The sequence below is a fragment of the Curcuma longa genome, chromosome 1 (genome assembly GCF_044706935.1).
Source record: "Curcuma longa cultivar G26 ecotype Majalengka, Jawa Barat chromosome 1, ITB_CL_G26_1.1, whole genome shotgun sequence".
Taxonomy (NCBI): Eukaryota; Viridiplantae; Streptophyta; class Magnoliopsida; order Zingiberales; family Zingiberaceae; genus Curcuma; species Curcuma longa.
In genome coordinates this window covers 23,125,910-23,139,865 of record NC_133861.1, presented here as the reverse complement: position 1 = coordinate 23,139,865, position 13,956 = coordinate 23,125,910, and the positions used below count along the sequence as shown (strand labels likewise).

The 13,956-nt window shown below is 37.1% G+C and overlaps 1 protein-coding gene and 1 long non-coding RNA gene across 2 annotated transcripts; one reads left to right on the top strand and one right to left on the bottom strand.

Moving 5' to 3' along the window:
• Window positions 1-216: 216 nt before the first annotated feature.
• On the bottom strand, window positions 217-1,687 carry LOC141835134 (uncharacterized). The gene is made up of 3 exons (XR_012602359.1): window positions 1,519-1,687; window positions 1,233-1,414; window positions 217-405 (listed from the first exon to the last, which is right to left on the bottom strand). It is a non-coding gene; the product is annotated as an uncharacterized LOC141835134 (long non-coding RNA).
• Window positions 1,688-5,798: 4,111 nt separating this feature from the next.
• Window positions 5,799-13,493, top strand: LOC141836818 (peroxisome biogenesis protein 3-1-like). Its single transcript, XM_074724300.1, has 7 exons — window positions 5,799-5,998; window positions 6,095-6,256; window positions 6,341-6,540; window positions 6,688-6,818; window positions 10,601-10,728; window positions 11,036-11,275; window positions 12,816-13,493. The coding sequence occupies exons 1-7, from the start codon at window positions 5,985-5,987 to the stop codon at window positions 13,069-13,071; spliced, it is 1,131 nt and encodes a 376-aa protein (XP_074580401.1). The 5' UTR covers window positions 5,799-5,984; the 3' UTR covers window positions 13,072-13,493.
• The last annotated feature ends 463 nt before the right edge of the window (window positions 13,494-13,956 follow it).

Genomic DNA, 13,956 nt, shown 5'->3' with positions numbered 1-13,956 from the left:
TGGTTCATAGAAGAAAGCTAACCTGAGCTCAAGCTCTAGATCGAAAGGAGAAGAAAGTGAAAATGGAAAACACCACATCAGCAGATGACAGCTAGAAGTTGTGTGTCAAACACATGGATGGTACAAGAACATGTCCACCTTGGTAGTTCAGTGTTATACATGTAGAATTAACTTACAATAGATACCAGAAAAGGAAAGCTCAATGCATATGCGAGAAAAGAGAAATGATAAAAATATAAAATTATAGATTCTAAGCTGAGGAAAATACAAATCCAGAAATCCGTCACAACTGACAAGTTTACTAGAGGCCAAAAATTTTTGCTAACTACTTAAAATGCTGACCAGGCACTTCAATGCCTGCACTGTATAACAATAAGAGGAGCTGCCTTCAAACTTAACTCGTCGCTAAAAGATAAATAAATGTAGAAAATTAATAATTGTTTTATTCAGTAGGAACAATATTAGATAATTTATGCCTGAATAAAGAATGAAAGATCAAGCAAAACTTGTTTACTTAAAATTCAGAAGTTGAGACCTTACTATTTTTAATACAATTTACTTAACTTCATAAACTAGTTCTACTGGCATGACTGCAGGACTCGTACAAACATTACAAAACGCAGTACTAAATGAAAGTTGGTGTATGCGAATAATTTGCAACATGTCTACGAGAACTGTACTGATAGTTTATCTACCATGGATACTTCCAAAGAAAAGATTAACCTTGTATACAAAATCATTGTATTTCTTTGCCTATTTCTATAAATGGAATATAGCAGGCATGATAGTTCTTATAATCAGAAACTGATTTTAAAATACTATGAAGAATTAATAGTTGGCATTACATCAACAATCCAAAACTATAGCAAAGCTAAGTTATTAAAGTACAAATTAAAAATTCATTAGTTTACTGAACTATCACACTATTTGACAAGCTCTCTACTAAACAAACATGATTCGAGTAGTGACCCTCAGGCTAAAATTTCAAGTATAGAAAAAGGCTTTAAAAGGTCGAATCGAAAACAAATATTACAACGGTGACCGCTGTGTGTTAGCATAACATTTGTTAAGAACAAAGCAACAAAGCAGCGAGTTCTCCGCTTGGTCTAAGCCAAAATCATGCTCCAGGATTACGCAAAACAACCGCAATGACAAAGAATATTTACCCACGACCAAAAACAAACTCTAAGGAAAACCTGAGAACCAAAGGTTAAAGCAACAAAGAAATAAACCTGTAGCCATGGCCAAGAAGGTGGTCGATCCCAACGAAAGGCACTAGCCAGTTGACAACGAGAAAGAGCACGCTGGTACACAGCCATGGCCGCAGGCATGATCGTGGACAGGCGTGCTCTCTCTCGTTGTCAAACAAGCACATCTGCTAGCAGCAGAAATCGCGCGATCCATTAATTGCAAGCTGCAGCAGCAATTCATCCTCTCAGTACCACAATCAAAAACCAAAAGAAAAAAGGACATATCGATCAAGAGCGGACGAATGCATTACTATCTGCAATACTTGACCTCAAATCCACCAAAGAGGATCCAAAACTGGTAGCCGTGAGGCATCTAAACGCAAATATCAGATCAACCCCTAAAGCGAGGAAGAAGCTGGAACGACGGCGAAGAGTATGGACCGAGTCAAGGAAGGAGAAGGCCGATGGCGAGCAGCATCACTTCCCCGTCCTTTCATTTATCGCAGGGATGGTCGAGCGTTACGGAGATGGTAAATATAAACATTTTCAAATAAACAATTCCCGAAAAATAAAATATTTTTTTAAAAAAGGACAAGAAATTCAATTGCAAGCTTCCGACGTTGTCGTCCTCTCGCTTATCTGGAATACCTGCCACTGCCCTTCCGCTTCGGTGGAGCCCACTAACAGACGGCGAGGTGAGAAAGCGGGTGACGTAGTTTTGGGGCGTTTGGCTCGATGGAGAGTATCGGGAGGTGTATGAGGTGTCGTACGCCCCAGGCATGTTCACCTTGTCCGCGCGAGTCATCGATCGAAACGTGTCGGGCGGGATGAGTGGGACCGCGCGGCAGGAGTGGGGCCTGGCGCCATGGAGCGAGCCACCGGGTCCTTGTCGGTAATTACGAGAGTGCCACCTTGGTGGCCCAACGGCCGGACGAGACGTCGTCCTCCCTGGCATTATGAAGCCGTCAGCCTATTGATGGATCTATGCATGAATTTGGACGCATTTGGATTTCATTTAGTTTTTATTTCTGATTTTGTGAAAATCCATAACGCCTACTGATTTTAAGCCGTTTGAACACAGTCTTTTTTTCCTGAAGCAAAAATAATATAATAATCTTTCATTCAATTGAATATAAATACTCATTATTCAATATTAGAGGCTATAGGAGGGCTTATTAAATGGACGTATCCAACTAGTAAATATGATATGAGTGTTAGTCACGTCCTTCAATTAAAGCATAGTGCCCTCACAAACTTCTTGATTGAGTCCTTGCGAATAGATAAATATAAGCCTTGGATAATCTACACAGATAGGCCGTCCAATAATAAAGGCAATAGAGTAGACGCGATTTTGATTTTTCCATGAGGCATATAAATTAAGTTAGTTGTGTGACTCACTTTTAGAGCATCAAATAACGAGATTGAATATGAGACTTTACCGCACCCGATGACAAATCTACATGCTATTTGAAATGTAGAAGCCAGCGGTGATCGTGCTTGGCCGAGTATTGATAAATATAGACTCTCAACTAGTTGTGCAACAAGTAAAAGGAACTTCTAAAATCAAAGATGACAAGTGTAGTATATATTGTGAAGCTATAGAAAAGCCAAGGAACACTTCACGGAAGTCTTGCTAAAGCAAATTTCAAGTGGATAACAAGCGGATAGACAAGCTGGCCCGACTAGCTAATTCCTTAGGGGACTAGATCACTCGGGAAGTAGTATCACAAGTTGAATTGATGCCTCAAATAGGAATCGATCTAAACCAACCCCATATGATCCAGATAATCCCAACATTGGGTTGCCAGATTTGCCTCCTTGAGGACCTTATACAAAAGATCCAACACAGGTCCACTACTATGGAGCTTGGGAGAACAAGAAACAAACTGTCTTAATGATAATTCATGAGAGATAACGTGGGAGTTATAGAAAGTTGTATATTTAGGATATTCTAATTTAGGTATTGTATATTCTAATTATAGAAAGTTGTATATTTAGGATATTTTAATTTAAGTAATCTAGAATATACTATAATATTATTTCTTGTAAGATAAGAAACCTTTTTGTGTATATATCTCTTATGGGATGAATCAAGAAATACAATCGAATTATTATTTTTCATATTGTCAACATGGTATCAGAGCAAAGTTCAATCCTTTGAACTTGGTTTGGATTTTTTTTTCTCTTTTTCTTGAGAGTTCCAGAAGATGTCGACAATCCCTGAATCCTTGAATCTCTATCTGGAAGGTTTCCTGCGAAAATGTTGAAGATGCTGAAGACATCCATACACTTTGCCTCTGGAGGTATTAATTCATCTTTTCACTGCTGAATTCATCTTTCTCAATGGACGGATATATAATTGATGATAATCAATCACAAGTCATTCATCACCACTATGACAACTCTGTGTTTCCTAAAACGATTGTGTTGGATGAATCCAACTATACCATATGGGCTCCCCTCATGCAAATGCATATTGGAGCACGAGGAAAGATAGGTTATTTAACTGGCGCAAAACTTGAACCCCTTATGAATTCTCCAGAATATGAAGTTTGGGCCACAGATAATGAAAGGGTAAAAAGCTGGCTTATTGATTCCATGGAGACCTCTCTTATGAACCGATATATTCATCTTCCTACTGCAAAAAATATTTGAGAAGCTGTGGAGAAAACTTTTTATGATGACTCTGACGAAACTCGAATCTTTGAATTGAACAAGAAGTGTTTTGAAGCAAAGCAGAATGGTCGACCTATTCCGACCTACTACAACGAATTGGTAGCCATGTTCCAAGAGATTGATCAAAGGGTGACCTCTCAGAATAATGATGTTGCAGTTGTTGTCCATGAAACTTCAATGATGTCTCGATTGCGTTTTCATATGTTTTTGAGTGGACTAGATTCAGAATATGATCAGGTGCGTAGAGAGATCCTACGTAAGAAACCTAAATTCTCATTAGCAGTTATGCTTACATTTGCAAAGTGCAATCTGAGAAGCAGGATATGGGACGCTTTGTATCTACTGAATTTTCTATTTTGGTTGTTACTCCTCCAAGCTTTTCTAGTCCTTCTCATCATCCTATAGGTAAATCAAATCCATATGCAAATAAGAAGTGTAATGTTTGTGGAGAATTAGGCCATAGCAAGGAGAGATGTTATGAAGTGATTGGTTATCCTGATTGGTGGGACTTCACCAAGAAGCCACGAAAGAATATAAGTAAGGCTGCCATTGCTACTGCTGAGAATGAACATCGTGAGAGTGCTTTGGCTAATGTAGCACAATCAGGTATGAATGATACAATTATTCAAATAATACATGGATAATTGATTCAGGTGCATCTAATCATATGACAAATGACCCTAACCTTGTGAAAAATCTTAGAGCTTCCCCTCAAAATTCTGTCTCTACTGTTGATGGTACTCCAACTCTGGTTAGCAGAGAAGGTTCTATTGTGTTATCTGATACCCCAACTCTTGAATCCATCTTAGTTGTTCCATCACTATCTTATAACCTATTATCTGTCTGTCAAATCATTCTAGCACTTGCATGTACTGTGATGTTCTATCCATCTTTTTGTGTGTTTTAGGACATTCTAACTCAGCAGATTCTTGGTTATGGTGTTAGAAGGGGGAAATTGTACTACTTAAATCTCACAGAGAAGGGAAAGAACTGCAAGCATCTTTTGGGACAAGCTAATCATGTTATAAGTGTCGAGAATGCAAAGGAAGTGGTATGGTTATAGCATCGTCGTTTAGGACATCTATCTTTTGGTTATCTTAAAAAGTTACAACCCCATTTGTTTTCAGTTGTTAATGATTCAGAATTTCATTGTGACATTTGTGAATTGGCCAAAAGTCATCGTATTTCATATCCACCAAGTATTAATAGATGTTATAGTTATCAAGTTGGGTTAGGCCCATCGGGTTGGCCCGTCCCGTCAAGTAATTTAGGCGGATTGGGTTGAAATTTTATCAATCTATTTTAAGATGAGTTCAGATGGGTTGACCCGCCTAAGCCCACGACCCGCGTGGGTTAGCCCGCGGTGGGCTTGGGTTGGCCCGCGGGTTGAGAAAGTTTATTTATTTATTTTAAATTTTAAAATTAAAATAGAAAACTCAATGAATTAGTGGATTTGATCCATTTAAATTACAATTCAAACTTAAAAATTATAATTCAAACTTAAAAATTTCAACTTAATCAATTTAAATTATAATTCAAACTTAATTTTTAATTTTTAATATTTTTTTTATTTTTTTAATAGGTCCGTGGGTTGGCCCGCCTAACCCACGGCCCGCCTTGAGTTGGGTTGGGTTGGAGATTTTTCAACCCGCCAAGTTGGTGGGTTGGCCCGCCCCGCCATATGATGAGTCCGCCATGGGTTGGCCCGCCCCGCCATGGGTTGGCCCGTTTGACAACTCTAATAGATGCTGGAATTGACATCAAATAAAGATCTTGAAATGCATAAAAAGAATGTTATTTGGTTGTCAGAAGGCTGCTGATTGGGCTCCAATGGGGGAGAATTGGAAGCCCAAAATCCAACGACGATCGTAAGGTTAGGGATTTCTAATCCTCTGTTGTTAGCGACTGGTGAGACGGAATAATCTAGCGGTGGAACAAACGGAATATCGAGATCCATCCACGCCCTTCTCTTCCCTTCAAGCGGCCGCGGCGTGGTTCCAGCTTCGCCCCTCGTTGCCACAGCGACTCGCTGATCCCTGCCCCCAATTTCTCCTTCTCTGCTTTGATCCCCCTTTAGCTGCTGGCTCGAAGAGTTCTCTTCGGCCGTTCAACTATGCCATGCTTTCGTTAAGGTTTTGTCTTCTTCCTTCGCCCGATTCCTGCGTTTCAAGATTTGTCATGGAGAATAAGGAACTAAAGGTTCGTTTTTTATGGCCGACTGGATTCAGGGGTTTTTGGAGCAGGCACAGAAGGAAGATTTTGGTTTCACTCGGTGTTGTTGGTGGCGGATATCTCGTCTACAAGCTCTATGAGAATCACACTAGGAGATTGTCGGATTTTGAGCAGCATCTTGAAGACTCTCGACAAGTCGATGAACTTATCAAGAATCAGTAAATTAACCCTTTTTTCTTTTCTCATTTTGGATTCTTACTATTTCTGCTTGGTTGATTAATTTTGTTATCGTTGGCGCGCAGATTGCAAGTGCATTTTGAGAACATCCAGAGGATTTCCGACACGACCACTCTTCCTTATGCGATGCACTACCTGCGGTCTAGGGTGTCTGAGGATTTGGACCTCTCGCCCCTGACGGAGAAGCTTATTCATGGGAAGGGACAGTCAAACTCACTTCCCCTCAAGGAGAAGCTCGAGCTATGGGAAAGGCTTAAAATTCTAAGTATGCTGCAGTTTCTTTTTGCAAAAATGTGTCTGATCAATCAGGAGAAGTTGACGGTCTTATTTATGTTAACCTGAGAAGCTTTGTCTCTAAAGATGGTCTCTTTTCACTAGGCAATTATTTGGTAATTTTTTGATTTTCTTCCAGGTTTCACAAGGACAGCAGCTGCTTTGTGGTCAATGACTGTGCTTTGCTTATATGTCAGAGTTCAAGTTAACATATTAGGAAGGCAATTGTATGTAGAGATTGCCCGTGGCTTTGAGGATGCTCAGCCTCTGGTAAGTATCATCTTAGAGGACAATTGCAGAAGCCTGTATAATGTATTAGATTCACTTATTCAAATGTGTGGAACACTATAGCCTGTATATGTTTGCTGCTATTTATTTATGAGATTGTTTTTGTTAGTGATCTTTGATGATTGCATAATTTATTAAAATTGCCTAACTCAAATCAGATAACATTATTCGCATATGAGGTTGTTTTGATTGATAAGAGAGTAATAGATTTAATTTTAAGCTTGAAATGTGAAGAAAAAAATTTAGAAACTAAAGGTTTTAAGGTAATTAGAACTAAAATTGCGTACATGAAACAATTTTTATTGAGAAAGGAAATAGCAGATGAATGGACGTAAAATCCTTGTAGGGGTTTTAGATATTCTCAACACATTATTCAATACAAAACTGATATTGATGAAGAAATCATTGATAAGAGAAAGAGTGGATTGTTGAAACCGTGAGGAACTTCTGAAATCTTGTATTATTGTTGTTGTTCTATTAGAATAATCATGTTGTATGAATTGGAACATTGGACTGATAGAAAACTATGCACAAAAAGTAATGTAGCATATATGAGATTGCTAAGATAGACATATGGAATTAATAGAAAAGATAAAATAATGAATACTAATATTGACAAAGTTTCCTATTGAGTTCCTTCTTAGTGCGCAATTTAAGAATTCACAATAACGTCTACATGAACATGAGTAGGTATATAACAATTATGCTATTTCCTACTAGCTTATTGTTCTTTGTCTATTTATGATTCTTTTGTCCATTGATTTATATAACACAACAACAACAATAGCAATAAGCCATGAGTTCCAACTATTTAGGATTAGCTAAATCTTCACTTGCCATTTAACTCTGTGTGCGGGTTACATCACTATTAATGCCATGCCCCAAGTGAGCTTACTTCCCGTGTGTAAGGAAAGTTCGCTTTATTGTCTAACAATTCCTTCTGCACATTTCTTGTGTTGGCCAAAGGTTGTGCCACTGAGACACTAGACCATACTTGTAACATATTTTGTACTCAACATTCACATGGTACGGGAGCATTACAAACACAAATATATGCTTGTAACATATTTGTACTCAACATTAACATGGTATAATAACATCACAAACACAAATATAATAACAAAGAATAATTTATTATAAAGGAAATTTATGAAACTTTGTTCAACTATTTAAAAAGGTCTTAGAACAACATGGTAAAATACAAGAAGCACCATAATTATAAAAGATGAAAAAGCCAAAGAATAACTGACAAATAATGCCAAAATAAAATTTCAACTCCAATAGCAACAATGTTTGAGAGCATTGAATGTACTCCTATTTGTCTTTCGTTGATTAGTACAAAGGTAAAGATCAAGATAAAATCTTCAATAAATATACTCTCACAACTAAAAAAAAATAAGTGGTGAGGTTCTCAAAACAGTCCAAGGGGGGGGGGGGGGGGGGGGGGGGGGTTAGCACAAGGGTGACACTTCGTGTTCTCTTGCTGAAGCTGGTAGGCTTAATAGTCACAAACCCACAATATCTTGTAATGGCACCGGTGATTTCCAAGTAGAAGTCTCCAAACTGTCACACCCACGATGTCTCATAATGACATATGTAATTGCAAATTGAGTGTCAACAGTCTATGTCATTGCAAATTGAGTGTCAACAATCTCTAACCATCACAGATCCCAAATATCTCATAACAATACATGTGATCACCAATTCGATGCTAGCAATCCATAACTATCACAGGCACCAGACATCAAATCCCTAAGAGGTCTCTTTGTAGTAGTCTCTTGGCTAAAGAAGGTATCACACTCAATGCACGTCCCACTATTTATCTTAAATTATTCTAAACATGCATCTTCAATTAATTAACATACTAGCATGAAGGAGTAAGAGAATAATGTCTTGATTATGTATTCATGATGATATAACTCTAGCATATATCATCAGATAACTCTAAGCTTGTTTATACATGGTATAATTAGCATGCTATATAAAACAAATCCAATATAGTGAGGAAGCTACTTGAGTAAGGAGTGACAAAAGGTAAAGCAATTTCCCCTTAGTGTCATTTTACCAAGTGCCCCTAAACCCTCTAAACTCAAGGTAGAGTCTAAAGTTACCTAATTGGGGGCTTTTGGTGTCTAAGGGTTGTGACCACACAGTTGTTATCTTACCCACACCCACTCTCCTCACTCTCCTTAGGTTTTAGCGTAAACTCTCCCTCTTATGCTTTTAGTTTCCTCTAAAGTAGGTACAAGATACTTTTAACATCCGCATCACAACACACTTGCTCAACACATCACCCATAACACTTCCGTTGGTCTAGGTAACAATCATAGCATCACATGATCAAGTGATAAATATTTTGCATGATCATCCTCTCTTCTAATAGGAGGATATCTTCATGGGCTGCACTTCGATTAATCCCCTTACTCAAAGGAAAACCTCCATCAAGCAAGGAGTGGATCCTATCACATATTGCAAACACAATATCAACAAGAACTTCATTGCCCTTTGTTGTTGATGCTTCCAAGTTGCTTCACATTAACAAGCGGATGGGACAAGGTTTTCAAATGAAGGACATAGGGTAAAAATCAAAAGGGCGTCCCTTTTTTATTTATCATCAAAACGACACCTCATTCCGCCTTAGCCTATTTTATTTTTGAAATATTCTTATTTTTTATGCAATTGTAGTAGTTACAGTTGTAATTGCTACGCAGTTGTAGCAGTTACGATTTCGTAGCTGTTACAACTATATAATACATTTTGTCATTTCTCTTAATAAAAATAAATTGTATGATCATAGTTCATATTGATAATTTGATTAATACTCAATATATATCCATGCATATGTTGGGATTTATAGATAATGAAAAAAAATTAGTGGGCATATGCAATTAATTGCACATATCCATTTCATTATTTAATGTGAGTCGATCTACATGGAAAAGATCAATAGGTGAATTGGCTGTAGGTTTGCTTAGTTAATTTCAAATGGATTACAATTAATTAATACGCTTAACTAATGAGTATAAATTAGAGGAAAGTACAAGTTATAATTTTTTTAATAGATTTACATGTGTTCATGTTGTAGCAGCTATAGGATCGTAGTTGCTACAAAGTTGTAGCAGCTATAGGGTAACCGCTACAACTATATTTCAATTATTTTTTATGTTATAACAGCTACAGGATCGTAGTTGCTACAAAGTTGTAGCAACTACAAGATCGTAACTGCTACAACTATGTTTCAATTATTTTTTTATGTTATAGTAGTTAGAATCTCTTAGCTGCTACAACAATGATGAAAACAAGGGTATTTTCAGAAATAAAAATAAGTTGCGGTGGGATTAGGCATTGTTTGGCTAATAAATGAAAAAGGGGTGCATTTTTGACGATTCTAATAAAAAGGGGCGTCCTTTCGACTATTGCCCAAGGACGTAATAAATGAAAACCACGAGAAGAGAAAAAATTTCCTGTCCAATAAAAGAATCCCTCTCTACTTATCATTCTTGTGTATTAATTATTTTTCTTGTGAATTATAATCTAATATGAAAAAAACCAACGTTGAGTACGTAACATCAGCTTGCAAATAGAGAGCTGAAATTACTCTGTTTTTTTGGTTAAATCAAATTTCCTTTATTTGAGTCATACATTTTCTTTGAAAAATGCTAAATATTATGCATGGAATCATCTCATTGAGTTTTTTTAATGAGTTTAAATACTGTGAAACATGTACATGGTTTGAATATTTTGTTTCATTTACATTTTGGCAGGATGAGATTGACTCGTTTAAAAGTCATGGGCAACAGGACTTTCTTGCTACTGCAGATTATTTAGCTACCTATGGGCTCAATTCATTAATTATGAACATGCAGAGTGCAGCTAACGAAGTTCTCAAAGAGTATGTAATTATTGCTGCTTGACCCTAACTAATTTGCATATGAAATGCTAGTTAAATTTTGTGCTTGTTTCGATTCAACGGTTGTTCCATGTAATATGTGCTTCTTGATATGAATCAACAGTCCAATTCAACATCTTGCACTTCAATAGTTGTATTATGCTGTAGTATATGACTTCATGCCTGACAAGCAGTAGCTGTATAAGATAAATTACCTGATTTGCTTGTTCACAGAATATTAAGAATGCTCAGAAACAAAGAGTTTAGCTAATAATGCTGGTGTTTTTTTGTCATGGTGTATCATGGTCAGCAAGCAGCTTAAGGAGCCTGTTAGCATAGCAAAACTGCATGAGATAATGATCCAAATTCTGGATATGTTCATGAACATTGGCTCATTAAATTACTGGATAAATTATCTGGTTCCTGAAAATGTTAATGACTACAAGCAACAGATGGCCATGTCTGCCAATGGATTTGAAGATTCTTCTCTTCTTATGGATGCCACTAAACTGGAACAGCTTTTGTCTGAGACTCGTTCTGTGCTGTCCAGGTATGCTAATATATACTAGTTTGGATCTACTTTATGCTTGGTAGAGCATACTGGATATTGGAAATATGAATAGATCTTTCTGGAATCTAACTCCTAGAATATTAGATAATAGCTTGGAACTTCCTTCCATCTAATATTTTGGTAGGTGTTCAGGCTATGTACCAAGTTCATTTCTTCATTTCCAAGTTGTGGCATGCATTAACATTCTTATACCTATTTTTGTAGTGTGCATTTGAGGCTTCTTAAGGTTCCTTGTCCATTGACTTTACCGTATTGTTTACTCTTGTTTTGTTTGCTCTGGACTTGGATACTTGTAGGAACATCTATACCTTGACCCTCACATACACTAGTTTGGTGGCTTTTGCACTGGTTTTCCTATTATTATGGGACGATTAGCCGCCCCTACTTAATAGGATAAAGCTTGGTTGTTGTTGTTCTATCATGGGATGGTTAAGTTGAACTTTTTTATTTTCATTCCGAGAATGAAAATTAGATCTTTATAATTGAGGGATGAGAGCTGCATACATTTAACTGTTCGTAAATCTTGTCTACCTTGTGTAATTAAAATTTCTTTTTGATAATCATTTAAGTGTAGGTATAGTTACTAAGCTATAGCATAAATTGGTAATTCTAGATGGAACTAGACTATTTCTCATGCTGTACAGTATACTGGTTACAATATTTATCATCTATATATGCATCCTGTTTACTAATCGACCACTAATAGTCAGGAATAACACTGATGATGATGTGATGGTGATGCAGCCATTTATTGTTTTAATATGCTTTCTAAGTCTGGCCGGATCGACTGGATCTATGCCAGGCACAATGATAATAGTGAAAATTGATATACCTTTTTTCCCTGATAATCATACCTATTTTAGGACAACTAAATCAAACCAACTGATTTGTTCTGACAATTATTTTGTTTTATTTAAGCATTTTGAATCACTTAAACTGTGAACTTAAAAATTATTTTCCTTTCAGACTAAGGATCTTGGATTTCATAGATATTCTTGAAATATCTTTGTCTAGATTGATAATACCAGCAAAATTCTCTATTCCATTCTCTGAGTATAAAGACACTTTTCTAATTTTAAGGTCTAGACTGACAATACGAGCAAACTTAAATTGATTATAATTTTCTAGCCATCTCAACCTTTTAGAATGAAACAAGACCAACAGCTAAGGTTGAAATCTGTCACTTCCTAACTACTCTTTTTATTTTAATAAGGAATTTGTAGAATACCAAAACTAGCCATTCGTAGTTTCATTTGCTCCTGTTTTACATAAAGGAAAAAGAATTCCTTCCTTGTGTGCTCTTTGAGAAAGATCAAACCAATGATGATAGTGGACATTAGATATGTGTTTTCTCCTGCTATTATTGCTGTGTTCTGGAAAGCATGCAATTACAATTGACGCATTTTCCATGGGGTGTATTAATGTACGAACTGAAATTATAGAAATTTAAAAAGTTATGTGCATATTCATTTTTGTACATGCTATGCTTCTGATTGTATCTTTATATTACTCTCTGCAGCCCAGATTTTATAAAAATCTTGGATATATGTCTGAAAAAGGTTGTTGATGTTTTGGTCAATGACATTAGCAATCAAGTCGCAGGGACAAGCTCCTTGGGAGTTCCCTTAGCCAAATTATTGCCACAAATTGCACGGTTAAGCTCTCCTCTACTTGATGAACCCCGAGGCAACAAATTTGTGCAGGCCATTCAAAATTTGCCGGAGGTGGAACTGTTCTTCACACTTTTATATGCGAACATGCCATTACTCTCGTAGTCCTACATGCACCTCAATGTGACCTTCAACTTCCTATATTTTGCTTAAAATGATAGTACTAGTGTACAATCTGCACTCTGGCATTCTCGATGGTGGCCACCACAGGACTATACCAACCAATGTGAAAGTATTCACAAACCCATTAAATTGCAAACTCATCCTTGATCAAAGGTTTCAGTGTATGCTGTCTTCTCACTTGGAAGAATGTCTCCTAGTATGTTTGGTGAACTCATGCATGCATTTCATGCAGTATTTTTCCTGCTGCGTATGCAATAATTATTCTGAATCATGTTTGTCCTTGATGATATCGTGTGATGCCAGGGGAACAAAAACTTTCAGATGAAAACAGCTGCTGAATGACCACCACCTAGTAATTATGTAATTTCAACATGGTACAATCGCAGCTCCATTCATTATTCAAAGGGACATTCAAACAACTGATGCTTCATAATTCTTACTTTACATTTTTCCAACCTATTTTATTATTATTATTTTTTAAAAGTTTTCAACCCACTTAATCTCCTGTCAATTTCATGGATATTTCTTACAAGAAAAAGTTGTATATCTACAAAGTTACCGATATCAATCATGACTTCATTTTCGTGGAGATTCTGAATTGACTGCCGACCAGTTGTTTAGTTACATCAGACAAAAGAGTGTGTACATATTTCATATCATGCAACATTCTCAATGAAAAGGAAGGAGGCTGTCGAGTTGTCATCTCCTCAATGATTTCTTGCGGGTTTAGGGTTTACAATTGCGTGACCCCGCTACGCGATCAGCCGACCTTTCGCCGTTCGTCGCCGTCCGGTCACCATCGGCCGTCATCCCGGGCTCGTTGGAAGCGCAACTCGACGGCGCACACACCGGCATCGGATTCCGGCC